This window comes from Cydia splendana, chromosome 15 (genome assembly GCF_910591565.1).
Source record: "Cydia splendana chromosome 15, ilCydSple1.2, whole genome shotgun sequence".
In the NCBI taxonomy this organism is placed as follows: domain Eukaryota; kingdom Metazoa; phylum Arthropoda; class Insecta; order Lepidoptera; family Tortricidae; genus Cydia; species Cydia splendana.
The window spans coordinates 5,671,521-5,694,541 of record NC_085974.1 but is presented as its reverse complement, the minus strand read 5'-3'; the positions used below and the strand labels follow the sequence as shown (position 1 = coordinate 5,694,541).

At 39.3% G+C, this 23,021-nt stretch overlaps 1 protein-coding gene across 1 annotated transcript in view; it reads left to right on the top strand.

Moving 5' to 3' along the window:
* Window positions 1–23,021, top strand: part of LOC134797565 (kinesin-like protein unc-104) — an 84,103-nt gene that overhangs the window by 26,547 nt on the left and 34,535 nt on the right. The window contains exons 3-12 of the mRNA XM_063769853.1: window positions 5,476–5,558; window positions 9,045–9,123; window positions 10,796–10,950; window positions 11,376–11,560; window positions 17,588–17,699; window positions 18,313–18,456; window positions 19,360–19,523; window positions 20,169–20,308; window positions 21,097–21,141; window positions 22,389–22,520. Coding sequence (XP_063625923.1) covers window positions 5,476–5,558; window positions 9,045–9,123; window positions 10,796–10,950; window positions 11,376–11,560; window positions 17,588–17,699; window positions 18,313–18,456; window positions 19,360–19,523; window positions 20,169–20,308; window positions 21,097–21,141; window positions 22,389–22,520 — 1,239 coding nt within the window. The remainder of the gene's footprint in view (window positions 1–5,475; window positions 5,559–9,044; window positions 9,124–10,795; window positions 10,951–11,375; window positions 11,561–17,587; window positions 17,700–18,312; window positions 18,457–19,359; window positions 19,524–20,168; window positions 20,309–21,096; window positions 21,142–22,388; window positions 22,521–23,021) is intronic.

Sequence of the window (23,021 nt, the reverse complement as noted above, 5' to 3'; positions counted from 1 at the left end):
GAGATGTGGTGCTGGCGTCGAATGGCAAAGGTCAGTTGGACGGAGAAGAAAACAAACGAAGAGGTTTTACGCATGGTAGGAGAGAAGAGGAGTTTGTTGAGAACCATTGAAAACAGAAGAGGAAAGATGCTTGGACACCTGATACGACACGACGAATTTATCAAAAATATCATTGAAGGGAGAGTTGAGGCAACGAGGCGGAGGGGGAGACCAAGGAGAACGTACATAGATCAAGTAAAGGAAAAGCTCAACGTCGTGTCGTATCAGGCTGTCAAGGAGAAGGCAGAGGACCGACATGCATGGAAATCGCTCCACCGACAAGAGTCTAACTCTTAAATAGATGATGATGACATGCCTAAATTTGTACCAAGGTACCAAGCTACGTTCAAAGGAAGAGAGAATTCCCACAACCTCTATTTCGTTTTGTGTGCGTGTTTGGCCAAAATTGCATTAAATTTCAGCGAGATTTTCATCCTTTGTGGCTGGAAATCTTATTCGGGGCAGGATATATCGGATAACCCAAATCCGAATATGTAGGGCAGGTCGTGAGTTTATCGCGATCTTATGCCAGAAGGAAGAGTGATTACAGTGAAACACATTTATGCACAAGAGACAAACTGACATTCATTTTGTTTTATAAAATGAATAGATAGGTTAAAAGCAGACTTTATAAAATATTCAAGATTGTATGGTCGTGAATGACAGAAACTTCAAACAGAACAAAGTACGTTACATTTCCGTTTTCTTTTACAATTATAATCAATATTGCCAGACAGGAACGTAGTAATTTTTACTGTCGGCTTAATATCAATTGTCTCTCTCATCTCAAACACTGTACCCTCCAGAACACGTGTTCAAAAAGGAGGCCATTTCGCCAACTTTTACTCCCTACTCACGTCCGTTCTCACAGAATAGTGTCCACTAAAAGCGCCCTTAAGCAAAGGCGCCCTAACAAACGTTCCCTGTACCATATGTAAAACGTTCATAAGTGCCTGTCGCTAGGCCTACATGAATAAAGCATATTTGACTTTGACCACAAATAAGGCTGAAGTGTTCGGAAAAAGGAGAAACAATAATTGCTGTTCAATCTCTGTATTACCACTAGTATTATGTCGTATTACCTAAATCTAGTTTCATGTAAAGCTAGCTCACTATAACTGTAAAGTCTTTTCATAAGTACACGTGTCGAATGTAAAATCGAATTCAAAAACGTTATTTAGTAATGACCTTGGTTTCAAGCCCACCGTAGCGCAGGCTTCGCCAACTTCCGGTGGTATTGTTGCCGGAACCGGCGCGCGGGCCCACATCCGCTTTCCAAGATGGCCGCCATGTTCATACAATAACAGGCTGATAGGATTGTACGCTAATAAAAGGATGGAAGCCTTTAGTTAAAAAGGTTGTTTTCAACCTTCTAATAACCTCTATTAGGTAAATCTGTAAAATAACAACCCTGAAGGAATTCAGTAAAATTGGATCTCAGGAAAGTCTCATTCCCTTTTATTAGATAGATTCTTAACTTTCAAATTTGGTAGTCGTCGTTCTTTCGTAAAAAAATCGACTGTATAGGTACGTCTGTGCATGGAAAAATATACTTCAATTTTGATAGACACACAGAGAGAACCACAACAGCTCGTACTAGTATCTAAGAAAATGCTAATTGACGCATTTTTTTTTAAATTTTTAGTGGGTCATAAAAATGCGCATCTTTATATAGCTTCATAGAATTTAAAATCTATCCTCCCAATTGCACCGTTCTTTCTAAATCTCATTGGGTAGGTATTGACTGTTCCTGAATAGCCATTTGATTGCACAATATTATCAATTAGCTGGACGATTCAAACTCGACGGTAACTTGCGTCGGATGCAACTCTGACTCATCCAGTTAGCTCCATTCTATGTCAGACTTTATTATTTTATCTCAAGGTCTAAAGTTGATCGTAAACGTGCAGTTGGATGCAGCGATGAGTCATCCAGTTAGAGCGGCAACGGGCAAATGGCAGATACTAGGGTGGAGATACCTTGATTACCTTGGAATAGGACTTTCTTGTACATAGTAAACGGTAGAAAAATATTAGACTCTGTCAAAGGAAGGATTTTATCGGTTTTTCGTTTCTTTCTACTTCAGGCTGTGATTTTGTGTCCGTATATCGCGGGATTTATTGATCCGTCTTCGTTTCAGCTTTCATAACAATCATAATAATGCTCTCATACATATATGTGGCTGTCTGCCTGTTCTTTACCTACTACAGGTCGAACTTCACTACCGATTCTTGTGAAATATTGTGAGCAGATTCAATAATTATATGAAATTTATGTCAAGCGGAAGCCATGGAAGTTCGCGAGGTCTATAGATCAGGTCATAGAGCCACTATAGTTCACAGTTGTAGTATATAGGCAGCATGCTATGAAATATTTCGGCTTTTCTCCTTTAAAGCATATTTATCCACCCCGTATTTTCCCCTGAATCCATCATATTTAGTCTATTATTAAAGTGCAGGATGCAGCGGTGAGTCACCGGCGAGGGCAGCGGAAGGGCGGCAGACACCTCGGATTAGCAATCCATTTGCTGCTGTGACGAATCCGGTTTACTCATTTTAGTGGGAACTTCTTTTTGGCGGAAATCGGCTTTGATGAAAACAATAGAACAGTTATATTTGAACACTTATGTTACTATAGTGAAAATGAAATATTAGGAAGGGTAGTTTGGCTGCTGAAACTATTTGCTGTATACGTATGATTTTTGTGCAAAGTTTATAACCTACTGACGAATTGATCTTGTATTTCGAAAAAGGAGATCTGTCATATTGTTTTAGAAATAGGTTTTACTAGCGACCCGCCCTGACTTCGCACGGGTTACAGAAAACCTTAACAAATCATACACTTAAACCTTTCTTAGTAATCACTCTATTGATAGGTGAAAGTCGCATGAAAATCCGTTCAGTAGTTTTTGAGTTTATCGCGATCATACATACACACAGACAGACGCGGCGGGAAACTTTGTTTTATAAGGTGTAGTGATGGCGGTCGTTGTCGAAAAACCTTTTCGATGTTTAATGCTTTTACCTCGCTTGAATTCCACACAAAATTCACAGTTAAATTATATATAAAAACTTATGTAAAACTTGATTCCGAATTAAGTTAGCGTTAGTGAAGTGGCCGCGACTCGGCGGCGTCGTCGGCGGTCGATACGTCGCGACGGCACGGCTGGACGCACACATCGACAATTCAACTTGTGTCGATTCGCCCGATTCTTTCACGAGATTCACCACTGAGAGAATGAAAAGAACTGATCGGACGAGAGACTAGACAGTGTGACGGCGGTGGGTTCGCGCTTCTAAGTAATTAAGAAAACAATAACAGCCAGGAGCAGTGTTCTGTTGTGTTTTTCGACAGCTTGCGATGTGGCCACTTTTGTGACAAGGTTAACAAAATAGTGCTACCAGCAAACTGTCAGTTGTACTGTTTAAATACCATTATTCAATAAGTTTCAGCATATCCTTCCATAAATAAAAAATATTATTCTCTTCTCACAAGTCAAAAATCTCTACTTGGACATTGGCAGAATCCAACTTGGTAAAATTTGCGAGGAGTAAAAGCCATTTATGAGAAGAAAATTCTAGTTGCACTCCAATGAATCACCGTTAATAAAAAGGCGAACAAACCCTGATTTTATGCGAATCCTATGGGAAGGGATGTCTTTGGATAGCATATCTCTACGGGCACTGCCACAGGAGTTAAAGAGTTACTACCGACGTTGCTAAACCTTATGACATCGTTTAAAACATAAAATTATTTTAGTCTACGCCACACGAGTACCTGCGTACTAATTTGTGTTATTTGAAGCACAAAGTTTGTAATTCTACAAAACGTAGGTGCCTACTTGTGTGCCACACAGACTGTAATAATATGAATCGTATACTTATAAGTTATAACTCAAGTGTCACTTAATATCAAACATAATTTTCTCTAGCGTGCGCCACCCTTTTTGCGGAGTATTGGAATGTAATCTTTATTTCACGTTGAGCAAGGTTGGTTTTGCAATTACTAGAGTTGGAGAGCACTTGGTAGATACCGTTCACATGCTTTTGCGTTCGTTGTAAATGCACTGCTTGTTGATTGCGACGAAGTTACAATAATTGCGTAAGTATAGGACGAATTGCGTGAAATTATTTTGATGTGTATGTAGGTATATACATACAGTCTCGTCGCTTTGTTCCAAAATTGTCATTGATGCCACCTTTATACATTATTATCTTTATACAATTTAGAAAATGAGCATTTATCCGTTAAGGTACTTAAGTGATAGAGATTCCTTGTGCGCAAACTAAGTTATGTTTTTGTTTTTATCTTTACCATAAAGTCGTTTTCAAAGTCTGCCTATCAAGTCATACCTAATTTCAATAAATTCATTGAAATCCAATCTTGAATTTCTTATTTTTAATATTTATTTATTTATTATACCTAGTTATTGCGTTTCTTACCATTTATAAAAACTAAAAAAATCAACAGTAGTGTAAGTTCGACATTTATTGAGTACCTTCAAGAATAGAGCGTTCTCCCATTTTAAAGGCCTGCAACGCATTTACAACCCTTCGTCCATGGGCGACGGCAAAGGGTTACCATCAGGCGATTCATCTGCTCGTTTGTCTGTAGTATAATAAAAAAAAAACCTATTGTTTAACGGGTCAAAACTTGATCGGCCAATGACTAGATACAAGCGTAGCCTAAATTAATAACCTACCTTTAAACGAGCAATTCTTATATATTTATTTATTTATATACCGGGTGTGGCCTGTAACATGAGCAAAAAATTAAACTGTAGGCTGTACTCCTCATACTGACCAACATTTGTTCAGCGACTTTTAAAAATAACTTGTGGTTTGATTTTTATTACACTTTAAAGTTTATTCTAAGACGCAATGTATTGCGAATTTTGTTATGTTTAAGGCGTGACAAGCAACGTCAATCACAATAATATGGCGTGGCGATGGCGTCCATTGAAGATAATATTTATCTTGTATGAAAAATAGGGAGCCTAAATACTTCACAATTTTTAAAAGTTGTTGAACAAAAGTGTCACCGTTTGAGGAGTACAATCTATGTTTTAATTCTTTGCTCGTGTTACAGGCCACACCGCGTATACATTTCGGGGATCTCGGAAACGACTCTGAAATTGAAATTTGGTATATGGGGGCTTTCAGGGCCGAAAAATTGATCTACATAGCTAGGTCTTATCTCTGGGAAAACGCGCATTTTTGAGTTTTTATATGTTTTCCGAGCAAAGCTCGGTCTCCCAGATATTTAATTACTATACTGGCTAACCTTTACCATCCTTACGGGCCAATTAATCCTTACATGGCTGACATCAAAGCATATGTATACTACTTATTCATAATTTAATATTTATGCTTGGGTAGAACAACGAACATTACGAGTATATACATATAAACTCAATCCAATCTTCTTTTGTTACAGTAATAGTGAATCCGAAAGCACCCCCCGGGAACAAAGATGCTGCCAAAAGCTTCAACTTCGATTTCTCATACTGGTCTCACAATGTAAGTACTTAACTTATTTCTGTTTCAGTCAAATTTTAACACAATGTTATCAAACTTTTATACATTTACTGGTGTTTTTGATAACTTACGTCAGGAGTTGGATTCGAGCTTTATAAATTGATATTATCTGGCGTGTAAGGCTGCCTTTTCATAAGATGAGAGGAGATGAGAGCACACGTGCGGTAACCAACCAATGACCATTGGTTGCATCCACATATCTTTTCCGCTCAGCTGGGTTACAACCTATGCCATGGGTCACCAAATGGCGACCCGCGGTCCGGATCCGGACCGCCGACCTATTATATGTTTTTGCTTTTTTAATAAACCCAAGTAGAAAAGGGCCGCGATTGTCATTATATTTTAAGAACCGGACCCCTGCTCTATGCTATTGGTTGATTCCCGCACGTCTCCTTTCATCTCCGCCTCAGTGGAAAGGCAGCCTAATAACAAAATGATATAAATTGAAATTGTAAAGGTACAGTCAGATCCAGCGAATGCACTGCAAGTGCGCATATTTCCTTCAGGTTGCGCACAGTCAATGCTCACGGTACTAAATTTGTGTGGCGAGTTGGCGAGAACCGGGCCTGCTCGGTTCCGGGACTGAGTTTGTAGAATACCAGCACCAGGGACACACCCTAGTTGCGCACAGTTACAGTAATTATACTGTAACTTATTTAAAGACGCGCTTTGATTTACAGCAAACTCTAGTTGCTATCGCTAGATCAGGGAGCACCTTACACCTCTCTATCAAATCAGCATGAGTAGTTTTAATTCACTCGTACCTACTGTCGACGCAGTTTGACAATTGGTTGTATCTTTTGTTATGTTTGTAGGTAGGTACCAATTTGCATTTTTCTATTTCCCAAGTTAGGCAACACAAGGTGGGTATTACAGAGAAATGCCTATCATTATCAACGTTAGGTACTCTTAGTAAACACAAATATATTTAGAATACACTTGCAAAGTTTGCGTAAAGGTGAAATTCTATATCCGGTAGTAATTCACTGGCAAACAGGGAGATTGCCTCGCCCGCAGCTCGGGTTTCTATCAATAGACGGAAAATTTAATGGAAAACACCATCCTGTTCACCCCGCCGTGCAAATGTTTTCGTGTTAAAATAAAACACGATTATTTCTGAAATATACCTATGTACCTACCTACCTGTTCTAATATGTAAATAGTATTCGAATTTAAGACATGGGCGCACGCAACCTTTTTGTAAATATAGTTTTCAAAATAAAAGCGTGATTTAAAATAATAGCCTGTCTTAAAATAAAATCATGTTTACTAAATATATTTTGTCAAGATCCATTTCTATTTAATACGATTAATAAATCAATTTAAATCACAACCGACTTAAGCAAAAGTGAAATTTATAATTTACAATATATTTAAAGTTAGTCAAAAAGAGTTAAGTAGCTATGCCGCATTTGTATTAGAGTTTGCGCGAAAAAGAGAAGAGTCGTGAAATATATAATATTATACATTCTACGACTCTTCTCTTTCCGCACAGACTCATTATTTAGCACCGACTCGACCGACCTATTATGACTAGTTACTATAACTAGAAGGTACATAGATAGATGTCGAACGACTTTCCACTTGCTGACGTCAAAGTTTTAATGGTCATGTTGGCCATTTTCATCTCCATCGATCTGCTCGTTAGTGCTTGACCGATTCGATGGTGTAACAAGATTTCCCGCCAATCGTCCGGCCATTTTGCTCATTTTGGGCGGCCGCCATATTGGATTTAACCGCAACGCGATTATCGGATTATATGTCTATGGTTTCAGCTCGAACTTAGCTTAGTACGCTATTTTCCCTTATTATATAAATTACTAAACAAACACACATGTCTTAGATAGTTTTGTGTAAGTACACAAGGAATAAAAAAAAGCGATAATAAGTAGCTATGACCAGCCCGATACTTTTAAAAGCAAAGAGCTTGGTTTAATTAATAATTAAAATGAGACTCTTTTGCAAACTCCGATTATTCAAATTTATTCGCCAGTCAGCGTCTCGTCCTCAGATTTGCATTAATATCGCTTAAAATGATAAAAAAGCAATGTTTCGTGAACCTTTTCATTCGGTTAGTAGATTTTAGGCGCGATTTTACTTGGCTTTGTTTCATATTATAGATAAAGCTACAGTAGCTGTAGCTACTGTCAATAGGGATGATGACACATGTTGAATTTTACAACAAAATCTAGTAAAATAGATAGCAAATGAGCAATTTATCACAATATTGTGGATATTAAAAAAATATATGGAAATAATTCAAAAGTACAGCACCTCAAAGTTTCAAAATTTTAGTTTTTTTTTCAACTTCCAAAAACAACAAAAATAAGGATACCATTCGATTCCTCGTATTTTATCCAAAATAAGATTGTATGGAAACTGTATACATAAACGCAATATTTCACCGACAAAATCGTAATTTTCTTGTTTTGTTCATACCACTCATACTTCAAGATGGACTCTCTGTGACCTTGACGTCACGGTCACATATCGTTTTGTTCGGGGCGTTTCGCGAGTGAAGTACGACTGTCGGACTTTGACTATCATTTCTGACTTTTGTATTGCTTTAATGCAATGGGTCCCATATAGACATTTGATCCTAAAAACAAACCTGATCTATTGATACCATAAATGAAAATTAGTCATCTAGCCCAGCGGTCGGCAACCTTTTAGCAGCCAAGGGCCACATAGTAGCTAATGAAGTTGACGCGGGCCGCACTTTGGTAATATTTGTGACTTTAGCAGACATTGTCGTTTGTCAATATTACATACAAAATAGCCAGGAAGGCTCGCGGGCCGCAAGCGAGAGGTTCGCGGGCCGCATGCGACCCGCGGGCCGCTGGTTGCCGACCGCTGATCTAGCCTATTCCCTTGATGTTTAATAATCAGTGACGCTCGCTGCCGCACGACTGCCGTGATTCATATGACATTCATCCCGTCACCGACAGTAATGCAGCTGCAGTTGTCATTCGAACGTCACCTAAAGTTTTAACCGGCAACTTTGCCGGCCAGTTCAGACTTGTAAAATCAAATCATCGCGTTGTAAAATGGGATCCAAAGCACAGCTACGTTTCAAATCAAAGGCATCGCCGGTTTAGTTGTCTCCTCAAACTTTTTTTTATTTTATTTTTATTGGAAAAAGGTAAACATTTGACCACAATCTCACCTGATTTACTATTTTTTATTCTATTCTACTACTTAGGCTAATTAATCAACGCAATGAGAGATGTTTCCCTCAACATGTTTGTCAAGTCATTTAAAAACCGTTTTTCATTATTCATATAACGACAGAATTCCAAGTTCCATAATACTTCACCTTTCTGCAAAACTATATGCAAACCGGATGCCCAATTACCTACTATTTCTGCTATCGTCGTATTTTATTCTGACCATTGACTATGCATTTTGGTTACTATGAACGATTGTGTATATTTGTATATATTTTCTAAGACTCCATTATCGTTACAGCCCAGCGACCCGGAATTCTCGTCTCAAGTCATGGTGTACAAAGACATCGGAGAAGAGATGCTTCAACATGCTTTTGACGGTAAGATTGTATTTTAGACCTGTCTTTTGATAACATGTTAGTCATGCCTGCTGGCACTGAAATTTCTATATAAGTAGGTACAAGTTTTACAGGTGTAAACCGGCAACATTGATGTGATTGCTTGAACAATAATTTCTTCATTATAAAGAGTAAATATTTCCATGTAGCTCTTTATTGTAGAGATTTAATGCTTTTATTTATTCAGGTTCAGAAAAAACAAAAAATATCTAAATATTACCTAACAAAAAACACATCAATAAGTTCCTGTCACGTATTAGGAGAGTGTACATAAATACGTTTCAATTTTACTAAATAGGCTTCTGAAATATTTATGCCATTTTAATATAAACTTAGTTACATTAAAATCGCAGAAACTGTACCTTCCTAACGGCATCCGCTTTCTCTCGCATCCGCAAAGATAGCATTAGTGATTTCGGTCCGTCTGCGTTATGCTATGGTTGCGCAACCTTCCTTATTATATATATACGTGACGCAACTTTGGTTATGACACTTATGACATGGTGTTTAGGGCTCATTTCCATCGGCGCATAATATAGAACAAATCTCATACACATCAACTGCTGCCTAGTTCAGTAATGGCTTGTGAAGGTAGGTTCTATTAGGCGAAAATTAATATATGCAAATATGATTATCTGGACTTGCCTAGTAACAAACCCCCGTCTAAGCCCTGTGAAGCAGGGGTTTTGTAAAGCGTCGGGTAAAACCCGGTAAGAAAGTAATTGTGCTATGTTAGTATACGGGTATAACGTGTTTCCCCTTAAAGGTACCAAGGCATAAATAACAGCGCGAACAAAAAAATGTCTGCTCTGAGTTTTTATACCTGCGCTTATGCAGATTAGTCTAGCATAATTTATAATGTAATTTCGTATTATGAGAATAAACATCTAAATCTAAATGTATACATATTCAGAAATACAGACGATCAAAACAAACTCGTTTTAATTTTTATGAAAGTTGCTAGAAGATACTATTGCGATTAATGCTGCATAAATGAATTAACAATTCAGCATAAGTCAAGATAACCATCTTTTCAGTAGGATAAATAATATACATCCTCAGTTAGGTTGTTTTTAAGTAAATAGTTTCTAGAATTAGTAAATATCTATTCAAGGTTTTCAGTTGCAAGTAGAATACAAGAAAGTTTTAGCAGTAACAATTATTATCAACTATCAATCACCCAGTTGTCAACATCCGTTCCGGGATCCATTACTTTGGAGGTAACGCTGTCTTAACTACTGATGTGCCGTCGAAAGTTTCCAAAATTGCAAAATATTCCACATGGAAAAAAAACAGAAATTTCTCATTTTTTTGTATGGGAATCGAAATTTTCCATTTTCAAAATAAAAGTTTTATTTGTTTCCTGTGAAATTTTCCGGACATTTCCGAGAACTTTTCCAACTTTTTGGAAACTCCGCAACTTGCACATTTCCAAGCACAATAAGCTCGGAGAGCCTAGTTACCAACTATTCCGCCCTCTACCCATCATGTTACCATTAGGGGCCCATTTCTCAAAAGCTTGTAACTTGTAATACAAGCGGGTGTCACTTTTTGACAGCTTTTGTTAGAAAGGGACTTCCACTTGTAATACAAATTACAAGCTTTTGAGAAACGGGTCCTAGGTATCACCTACTAAACTTGTAACTTTTTTCAGGCTACAACATATGCATATTCGCCTACGGTCAGACGGGCGCGGGCAAATCATACACGATGATGGGCCGCGATGAAGACCAGGGCATCATCCCGAACATCTGCAAGGATCTGTTCCGTCGCATCAGGCAGACCACTTCTGATGACCTCAAGTACTCGGTATGTACCTTCGCTAAAACTTTGTCACACAAACATTCATTAATTGTATAGATATTACGATATTAGATTTGTACAATTTAAGATAATTTCTAGACCGGCGTATAATATTTATGGTTGGTAAGACCGTTATAGATCAAGAACTCTCGTACTTACATACTTCTATCAGACACAGTAAAAAAGGAAGAGCATCGCTCCTTCTGAACTACTGACCGTCTATGCCTAAGTGGAGTATATGTATAAAAGTGTGTTACTCGTAGAAGCTAAAAAGCTTGTAGACGGTCTTACCTGATACACGGTACTAGACTAGGGTGGAGCGCTTTTTAGTAAATTCAAAAGAACCTACTGTGAATTGACAGAAAAGTGTAAAAAAATGGCTTAAAACGTATTTCACAAATTTCGTATGTTTATACAAATTCCTTGTCCAGGTGGAAGTCTCCTACATGGAGATATACTGCGAGCGCGTCCGGGACCTGCTGAACCCTAAGAACAAGGGCAACCTTCGCGTCCGCGAGCACCCGGCCCTTGGACCCTACGTCGAGGACCTTAGCAAGCTGGCCGTCACATCGTACCAGGACATTTACGACCTTATCGACGAGGGCAATAAGGCTCGGTTAGTTCATCAAATTGTATTATAAAATGAAACATTCTACAAAAAGTTCTACATTGTCGGGGACTTGACGCGTATGGCTGCTAACTTAATATTCTTAATAACCAAGATTCAAGATTCAAAGATTTATTTGTTCAACATAGGTAGGTTACAAGATGTTAAATAAATGTTTCAGTATCACTATGTCGTGCCTATTGGCATACAAATTCAATAAAAATACACACTCTAATCGTAATATCACAGATAAACAATAATAGTCAAAACAGGGTTATCACATGCAGTAAATCTTAATAGGTAATTAGAAGAAAATAGAATCTTAATATTATGTGATAATAGTGGTCAGGATCAATAATTACAAGTCAGTCAAAAAACCTGTAGAAATCTGTATTATAAACCGTTGAATATAAAGCTAAGTTAAGCGCTGGTGGCCTAGCGGTAAGAGCGTGCGACTTGCAATACGAAGGTCGCAGGTTCAAACCCCGGCTCCTACCAATGAGTTTTTCGGAACTTATGTACCTACGAAATATCATTTGATATTTACCAGTCGCTTTTCGGTGAAGGAAAACATCGTGAGGAAACCGGACTAATCCCAATAAGGCCTAGTTTACCCTCTGGGTTGGAAGGTCAGATGGCAGTCGCTTTCGTAAAAACTATTGCCTACGCCAATTCTTGGGATTAGTTGCCAAGCGGACCCCAGGCTCCCATGAGCCGTGGCAAAATGCCGGGACAACGCGAGGAAGATGTATATATGCATGGCAACCCTAGCCATGTAAACACTGAGGAAAAGAGCTTACACTGTTTTTATTTAATATTAATTGGAAGAAGAGTATTTGAAGACCAAACTTGTGGCGAAATAAAGAGCTACGATACCTGCTTTGAAATTGCCTCGATAAACAGCTCATAGGAGGCGTATAGGAGCTGCACTTTAACGGTGAGAAACACATTTAGCCGTTTTGTTTTGGTTTTGAATCCCAATTTCGACTTTGAAACCACTTCCAACGTAATCTTGTTGATCACTAACGGTACCACCTATCAGCTGATTGGCCGTCGTGTCACTGACAGCTAACCGAGTGTTGCTACACTAAATTACTATTTGGCTGCGTTCAGTGGTAAAACAATTACGTTTGAGTAGACCCGTGCCACACCAGACGAGCGAGTGACGTCACCCCTGCACTACATCGGTTACGAGTGCTACGACCCATCGGTTGCGCGACATTTGCTACGCGCTGCGTGCTACGCTACCTACCGTGCTACGCTCTCATTCCTATATTTGACCAACTACGCGCGTACTTTATTAACTACGACATCGCGATGGCAACACACTGCAGTGGATGTGGCGAGGAAATTCGCACACTTGAATATATGGAGTGCTCAGTATGTTCGTCTCTGTATGATCTTGCATGTGTACAAATACCAAAGGAAACTTTTTCACAATTCCCGGAAAAAACTAGAGAGGATTGGGTATGTCCAACTTGTAAGAGCTCTATTCCGAAGGGTGACAACACGAATACTCCTATCCGTGGCTCCACCAACAGCTTAAATAACACCTACTCGACGAGCGACTGTGATCAAAATGTTACGATGTTTCGCGGATCCCGCCAGCTGTCAACGAGGACGGCAAGCAATAACCGCCAACCTGCACCAACCAACACAACAGATCACTCGGAGACTTCTTTGATTTTGGCGGAAATTCGCGAACTACGGAAAGAGGTAGGCCAGATTGTTGTTCTTCGGAAAGAGTTGCAGGAGCTGAAAGTGGATTTCGCATCGTTTTCTTCATCTGTACTTCATAAGCTGGATGAGTACAAGAAGACAATAGACGCACAAGATCTTGAAATTAAGGCGTTAAAGAGCTCAAGTGGTACAATGCAAACTGTTGTGGTACAACCTGAACCAAAATTAACAAATGATAATAGGCAGCAGAAACCCACGAAGAGTCGAAAGAAAAACAAAACTCGCGATATGCAGACGTCCGTAAGGGCTGCCGTCCCGGAGCCGGCTGCTGTGCCCGTTGTAGTTAAGAGGACCTCCAATAATATTCCGCTAGAGTCCGTTATCGACCACAGCCCCCCAACAACATCCGGGGTTAGAGACATAACAATAAATGTGCCTATACAGAGTGAAATAAATGAACTCAAACGTAAGGACGGGCGCGCCTCGCCAGACGATGTGTCGCACGGAACCGCGGCGCCTGGAACGACTTGTTTGCTGGAAGCGGCGGAACGGTGGACATACTTACATCTCTATTATGTTAAACTAGGCACCACTCAGGATCAGGTACATAAGTATTTAGTCGACATCTGCAGAAGCGATGACTGCTCAGTGGTGGAGTTAAAGGCCAGAGGAAAATACGCGTCCTTTAAACTAGGAGTCCCTAGTGCGTTGGCGGAGCGAGTTCTCGAACCGGGAAACTGGGCCAAAGACATTTGCATTAAGCCGTGGCGGCAGAAATTTCGTGCCTCTAATTGATATACGTGGACGTGCAAAGCCGAAAGAAATATCTGTTTATTATCAGAACGTTAGAGGGTTGCGCTCTAAAACCCAAATATTCCACAATAACGTATTAGTTTGTGAATCAGACATTATTGCGGTAACGGAGACATTTTTAAATAGCTCGATGTGTGACGCAGAGCTCTTTCCTCCCGACTATATAGTGCTGAGACGAGATCGTATTGGCGACACTGGTTGGGGAGGTGTGCTACTGGCTGTGCGAAACACCTACTCGGTACGGTTAATCACAGACGTTGATGGGCTAGCTGAAGACATGGAGCTCTTGATAGCGATGGTTACTTGGAAAAATGTAAAATTTATCTGTTGTGTCGTATATTTACCTCCCAATTATAAGGATAACCAATATTTAATGGTTCTAGATTGTCTCGAGAATGTGATTTGTCAGTATTCGGAATTAGATGTTTTAATTGTAGGAGATTTTAACCTGAATTCGTGTAGTGCAATTGTTAAGACTCAGTACCAATCGTTTCTTAAACTAGGGAAGTTACACCAGCACAACAATGTGCTTAACGCTCACGGTGGTATCCTAGATTTGGTGTTGAGCACTCTAGACTCTGAACATGTAAGCGTATCTGACGAGGTGGAGCCGCTGGTCCCGGTGGACGCTTATCACCCACCGTTGCAAACTACTGTCATGCTGTATCGAGGTGAAGCGGGTTTACAGCCTCCGCCGCCTTTACCGCCGGTTTATGATCAGGCAGCTCCCGGGTGGAATTTCCGTAAGGCCGACTTACGCGCTTTATATTCAGCTGTAGCTGATTTAGATTGGGGTAATGTCACGAACGCACAATGTGTTGAGATTGCCACTGATTATCTCTATACTCAACTGAACGAATGTATCACACACCACGTACCCCTTAAGAGATGTGCTGGTGCTGTCGGGCAGCGGTATGTCTATCCGTCCTGGTATACTCCCGATATAATTGCCAATATAAAGCTTAAGTATTACCACTTAAAAGCATTTAAAGCTACAGGACGTGATTATAATCGTGAGCTATACCGTTATTACAGAGGACATGTTAAATTTTTGATAGGCGGCGCTTACCGACAGTACATGAGCAAAATGGAACGGGACATTACGGACGATCCGAAACAAGTTTGGGGTTATGTAAAAAGTAAACGGAAAGACCGACGACAGATGGATGATTTGACATATGGGGACCGAAGAGTATCGGGGCAAGCCGCAGCGGATGCTTTTGCAGAGTATTTCAGCTCAGTGTTCCAGAGAGCGGTACCGCGGCTCGATGTGGCGGAGGCGATGCGGGTGGCACCGGGATTGGCTGCCGACGCGCCACTCGTTGCACTGGACAGAGTCGATGTTTCTGATCTTCGTCGAGCTGCAAAAAGACTCAAATCGCGTTCGGCGGCGGGTCTCGATGCTATCCCACCGTATCTGGTAAAGGATTGTATGTCTGCTCTGGAAGAGCCGCTTCTGCATATATTCAATCTCTCATTGCAAACCAACGTATACCCATCCTGTTGGAAGAAAACAAGAGTGTCACCTGTACCTAAGGGTATGTTGGGGTCAGATATAAGCACATACAGACCGATCGCGGTCCTTTCTGTCTTCGGCAAGTTGTTCGAATCTATCATAGACTACCGAATCAGTCGTCAAATTGCATCACAGCTTACTGAAGCACAACATGGATTTCGCCTTGGGCACTCCACTGTCACTAACCATGTAGATTTGGTAGATTATGTTACGGCAGAAATGGATGCGCGCCGACAAGTAGACGCAGCTTACTTTGATTTTAGAAAGGCCTTTGATCTCGTCGACAACGACATCCTTCTGCAAAAGTTTGCTGCGATAGGTTTTGCACCTAAACTCTTGGGATTCTTCGCGAATTACCTGGATAATCGTAGCCAAGTTGTCAGGGTAAGAGGATATGAATCGGAACCGTACTACACTCGATCTGGGGTAAGCCAAGGGAGCACCCTTGGACCTACGCAGTTTATTATAATGATAAATGACTTGCCGAGGGCTGTTAGGTCTGCTAAGTGCTTAATGTTTGCTGATGATCTCAAACTATTCTTGGGCGTAAGCAACATCACCGATTGTGTAGCACTCCAAAAAGATATAGATGCAGTGGTAAGGTGGAGTGAAGAAAATAAATTATATTTTAATGCAGCAAAATGTAACGTTATTACTTTTACCAGAGCCCGGACGCCGATCTATGCTACATATACTTTAAGCGGCGATCAGATGGAACGTGTAACTGAGATTCGAGATCTGGGACTGTCACTAGACAGACAACTGGACTTCAGACAGCACGTGACTATGACATGCCAAAATGCAAGTAAAATGCTCGGATTTATAATGAGAGTAGCATATCAATTTTCGAATGTCAGAGTCGCAATCATGCTGTACAATGCGTTTGTTCGGAGTAGGTTAGAATTTGGAGCCATAATATGGAGTCCGCACGAATCGAAGTACACCACTATGGTAGAAAAAATACAGCGCAAATACGCTAGGTTTTTGTATAAACGTCAGTACGGATACTACCCATATCTGTATCCGTCGCTATTCGTATCAGGGATGGTAGGGCTGGATACGCTAGAGTTCAGGAGAAAGACGCTGACGTTGATCCACTACTATAAACTACTCAATGGTAGAGTTAGTGGTTCGGCGGTGTTAGAGCGGGTAGGGCTAGCGGTGCCGGCTCGGAGCGCTCGGGACGGCTCGGGACAGGCTGTCGCGCCGCGTCGCCGGCCGCCGCTGTTCGCGCGAAGCGTGGCGCGTACTCGCCGCACTGACAACGCGCCGACGCGCCGGGCGTGTGCGCTTCTTAATGACATGGGCCAGCACCTCCCGGAGGTCGACGTATTCGCTGACAGTATAGGGACGTTTGTGAGGCTTGTGGCGCTGTATCTTAACAATTGCTCTACATAGAATGGTATTTAATGTATTATGATTATAGTGACGCGAATTGTATTTGACTATTTATTTCTTATTTTATTTTTCTATTTTTTATTTCTTTGTTGACTTTTATCTTTATTTATCAAATGACATTTATATTAGAATAAGCTTGATGTGATGACATTTTTTTTTCTTTATGTATAATTTTTTTATTGAATGTATTGAATTTTTAAATGTTTTAATGTTAATAATGTAATTAATGTGTAAGTGTTTTGGTCCAGCACTGTAAACTTGCATGTGGTTTTAAATAAATGAAATATGAAATATGAAAATATGTTAATATAAAGCTAAATTATCAAACGTTAACATTCCAAATGTCGGCTTCTTAGTTTTATCAGAAGTGTTAAAAAATAGCATCACGTACCCAACACTTTTCTGGAATGCCCCTGAGTTATAAAAGCTGCTAGGCTAGGCTAATAATTTTGCTGGCTATACTGTACCTAAGGGTCGTATTCCATCTGTCCAACATATTGGTCCAATGTCTATTTGCGTCTCACATTTTGCTTAATGAGAGAGTGAGACGCAGTGCACATTGGACAACGAAATTGGACAGGTGAAATACCAGCCTAAGCAATGCGTTATTATATTGGCTAATATTGCAGGACGGTGGCAGCGACGAACATGAACGAGACGTCATCTCGCTCGCACGCCGTATTCACTATCTTTTTCACGCAACAGAGGCACGACCAGACCACGGATCTTATGTCTGAGAAGGTGTGTATATAATATATGATTTTAAATAATTATTCAAATTATTACTTTATGAACAAGTGAGATGGAAAGAATATAGCCAGAGGATACCGGCTGCGTGTGTAGAGGTTCAAATGCGCGTGCCCTTAATTGTTGGAGTAGTGCACGCACACGTCATGCAAGCGGTGTGCCGTCTCTCATAAGGATCTTTATATCGTGCGCATTGAAGTATACAGGCTGGAACATTTCTAGAGACAGAGCTGAAAGGATAGGTTTATCTAAGTGATCTACACAATCGAGTTATTATAATCGTAAAGCTGGATTAATAAGTAAAACAAAATCATTCAAATGAAATATTTTTATATCAGTGACAACCCTACAAAGTTATTTACATTTTAAATTGACACATGGCATGTCATTCAATAGGATCTACTTGATAGGGTTGAAACATACTGATTTTTGCACTATTGTTTAGCAAACTGTATATCAAAAAAGTTTGAAATATTAGCGTGTTTAATAAGTGAATATAAAGTACGTAGCCTAAACAATTCCCCGTTTGCGTAAAAGTTCTTCGTTCTGTTCTACCTGATATTCCGGTGTGCACAGGAGTTTAATGTTGTGTTACATTTTTTCCTAGGTGTCGAAGATCTCCCTAGTGGACTTGGCGGGCTCCGAGCGAGCCGACTCGACAGGCGCCAAAGGCACCAGGCTGAAGGAAGGCGCGAACATCAACAAATCACTCACCACGCTGGGGAAAGTCATCTCCGCGCTTGCTGAAATCGTAAGCACATTTGTTTATGTTTGTTTTTGTCTTATTAGTAAAAAAAATCTGTGTAATTTTATGTCAAAAATGATGTATTAGGGTAATTAGGGTTTGATACAATGCAAAACGTAGGTACATCTATTATTTTTAAGGCACTGCAAGTAAATCCTTAGTTCCTATTCGTTAAGTAAATTCAGTAGGAGACTTAGGAGTGCTTGAACAAGCACAAACTTGTCTTTTGAAACCAAAAAGTAGTAAGTATGTACATAATATGTGCCGCAACTTTGTGTTGCTCTGTACCTTACATTTGCTAGATTTCACTATTTTCAAAGCATTTATTTACAAATACATTTTACTTTACTGCGTCCTTTACATTTGGATAACTATAGTCGGTAAGTCGCCAGGTTTTAATTAAAGTGTGTTTATATCTTTAAAATGCTTGATCCATAGCAAATACGAAAGTTTATGTGTGTTTACCTTCATATTACATTGTTTTGCGTATAACAATGTAATGTTTTTAATAGGTTAGCTTCATATTGAATATATGTATACATATATATTGGATTTGTAATAGTGATCCGAGTCAGAGTGAATATATTTGACGCTTTTACTTACTATCAACTTTTACCAACTGTACAATCAACCCTATTTAATACTATTGATGATTTTCACTGGGAATAGTCCTGCAATAAAACAGCCTTGTCACTAGCCTTGACATATTTGATCATAAATGTAAATTGTTCTTTGTAAACAAACTTTTATTAGCTTCGCTTAATCGGCTTTTAATTGAGAAGAAAATTACCAAAAAATAGTAAGTACAGTTTCTTTGCGGCACTGAAGGATATTGAGCAGAAAGCATTAAAGTTCTTTTTTGGTCCGTATATCCAATATTTTTTTCTTTACACGTCTATTATTCATCAGGCGTCAAAGAGCAAGAAATCAAAGAAGGCAGACTTCATACCATACCGTGACTCTGTGCTGACCTGGCTTCTCCGAGAGAACCTGGGAGGGAACTCCAAGACCGCCATGATAGCTGCTATATCGCCCGCCGATATCAACTACGACGAGACACTTAGCACATTGAGGTATGCATATATAGACCTTATTTTCATCATAATACCTGGGGCATTATCTATGAAAAGGGACCTTATTGGCGATGACGCTTAGCACAGTCACAGCCGCACAGCGTCGCCCGGCATAGTATTTATATCGGAGCATCGATAATAATGGCGTAAGCGCCATCGACAATAAGGTCCCATTTCATGGATATCGTCACATATATCAATATTGAATGTTGTAATATATGTAGTTACATCGGCTCAATTTTATCCTCCAGCCGCTCAGGTACAAAAATTTGCCAAGACACGACAATTTGATTATCAAAATAAAGATTCGAAACGGAACGAATAGGAGATCTTTTTATAGGCCCTCTGGGAGGTTAGAAGTTATGACGCAAATATATGTAGGTACGGTATGACGTCACAACTCGACGTACATCCACATTCAAATATTTTTATAGATTTCAAAGGAAAAGCGCAATAATAAATTCGACGATAAACGTGTCAAGTTTGTCTCGTTAATCATGTTTTCAAAAACATTATGACTGAATGAATATAATAGACTTTATGATTAATACTACTTATTACTCATTTTATATCTTATAAAAATGTGGCCAAGGAATATTTAATCTTATTACCATGTAAATAGAGTTCATAATGGTTAATTTCTAGATACGCCGACCGCGCCAAACAGATCGTTTGCAAGGCGGTCGTCAACGAGGACGCCAACGCCAAGCTCATCCGCGAGCTCAAAGAGGAGATCCTCAAACTGCGCGAACTCCTCAAGGCGGAGGGCATCGAGGTCGAGGAAGGTGAGTGCTCGTGACGTGAGGAGGGAGTCACTTCACTTATCGACGCGGAATCGGAAACCAAAGCTTTATGTCAGTTCAAAAGATGTTCATATCGTTTAGGCTCAAACATCGTGAAACAAAGACTGAATATCGACCGAAATGTGAACCAAATTAAATAATTGGGCGTAGCTTAGCTTCACATTGATTTATTCATCACAAGTCAATGTTAATTAAATTATTATGCATTATACTAATAAGTTCACATTCAGTAAAATTCTAAATATTAAAAACGAACTGTAAGAATGTTTCGTTGAAATTAACGACATTCGTGTGAGGCTTTTGTCTGAGGTAGGTTTTAAATTGCAAAGACGTAGGTATTTTTATAAATTAGAAAGATTTTTTAGCTAAAGTGCTTTTAAAAGTGGCAACACTTAACGTAGGTAGGTAGGTAGGTAGGTAGGTGTTTTCTTTGTGTCTTCGCGCGGCCGACGGTAATCGAAGCGCTCACAATCAATGATGTCCAAATGTTTTCGGCTGTGTCCCAATGCGTCTGCACGCAACTAGTAATACCTAAAAACGTAAGACGGAAAGCTACGGTAATCTAATCGACTCGAGCCGATTCCACGTCGATAAGTCTTGCGACCCCCTTGTTGTTACCCAGTTAGGTTGTTTAGCCGTCATGTGACCGGTTAGCTCGTTCTGTGTCAGTTGCGTAATGTGTAAATAACCATGCTACAGAAACGCCACAACGAACTTGTATTCCTTATACTAAAACGTACGTTTTGTTTTCCAAATATCCCACGAACTAGGACCAGATGGTAGAGTCGTTTATGAAAAGAAAGATCCGCCTACCAGTAAGTAATTTGAACGAGGCTTCTGCATTGTACACCCCACTTGTACGCTTGGCCTCCTGAATAGTTGCCATGCTTAAAAACAAATATATTTATATATAGAGCTGGCAACGTAGCATATTATATGCAATGGATGCACCTTTGTCCTAAGCTTGTGGCGTTCGTAGGCAACCTCGTTCACTTCACGAGTACCCATTGTACCCAATATTATTGATATTCAAGTCGGTTATATGATTATATCTGCGCTTTTGTTATTGGTGTTGGTTATGGTCTATTTATGCATATTTAGTGGGAATGGTTGGGATAGTATATATTTTGATATTCATATTTATTGTGTGTCTGTTTGTACAACTGAATATTTCAACAAATTAAAAACACACCACGTAACTTATTTCTGTTGTAATTTTTGTTGAAATGTTTAGTTATTTGTACCGTTCGCGGCCTGACACTGGCAAAATTGGCATTTTTGAACGTTTTCTACGCGAACTTACACTCGACTTTTCTGTTATAAAATCCACTAAATTAAACAAAATAACCGACTTTCAAGTAAGAAAAAAATAATACAAATAATTAATAAGTGGCAGAGTTCTCTGGTAACAAAAAAAAAACACTCATTGACTAGAGAACATTTTTGGAAGTCGGTTAAAAAAATCTGTCGCGAACGGGAGTCAACAATTGTATGTTGCGTATGTTGCTGCAGAAAAGCTTCATAGCCTAAACTGCATGCTCCCATATCTTGTCCACGTTTTAGATCTGGATGTTGCCATATTTATCTCTTATAAATCCTTTGTAATTTAGTATTTTATATTAGTCATAATATATGTTATTAAAAAAAAAACATGCCTAAAAACATTGGAAGGCATATACTTAATTTAGGAGCTGAATTAAATATAATTGGTTGGTTGTTTGATTACAAATAATCTAATTATGTTCAGAAGACTGTTACAAACAATCTTATTGTTTCTGGAAGCATTTAAACATGCTGCGTGCAACGGTTTTAAGGAAAAATAACACATTAACTTTGTATTATTACAGTCGACGTCAAATATATGTTTACATTTTTAATGTCGACTGTACTAATCAGCACGCCTTGTCGGTTATCACTGACTTCAATTGGGTAACGGCATTAACATTATAAAGGTGATACTTATTCAAAATTCCAAATCAATCACTAACACAATTTAAAGCCGCACAACGCAAAATATCCCTATCTCTATCCAGCATTAACATGAATCCATATGACAAAACAGCCGAAGAGAACGCGTCTCCGCAACGCAAGAAGAGCGAGGCCGAAGTGCTGTCTCCGAAGCTTTCCCGAGCGGCTACGACCATTGCCGAAGAAGCTGTGGATCAGTTGCAGGCCTCCGAGAAACTTATCGCTGGTGAGTGGACCTTGTTTCAAGTTATTAGGGGTGAAAATTTAATAAAAACAGTAGTTAATAATTCGCAATGCGTTTTTGTATTCAATTCAATGAGAAAGTGGTAATAAATTGCAATATTATGTTGTAGCGTGAGACTGCGTTACGCATTCATCAAATTATAAATTAAATCAGGCAATTAGTATGAGGAATTCTATTGGAATTATTAAAAATATTTCTTTGCTGTTCTACTACTGGAGCTTGACTTAAATATTTTAATTCCCTTTAAGTAAAAAAATAAACGATTCTAGCATTTCTGTCAGTTTGATCAAAACAATTTGATCATGATTGGCTGCCTGATGCCAACACCTATCTGTAAATCCTGGTTTTTGGGCGAAACATTTTGCCAGGGTTAAGTGAAACTTGTCTCGATATAAACATGAATCGTACCTTCGTCATGTTATCCTGTTTCAATGCCATGAAATTCTTTCCTTACTGAAATCTTATAGGTTTCGTTTAATCAAT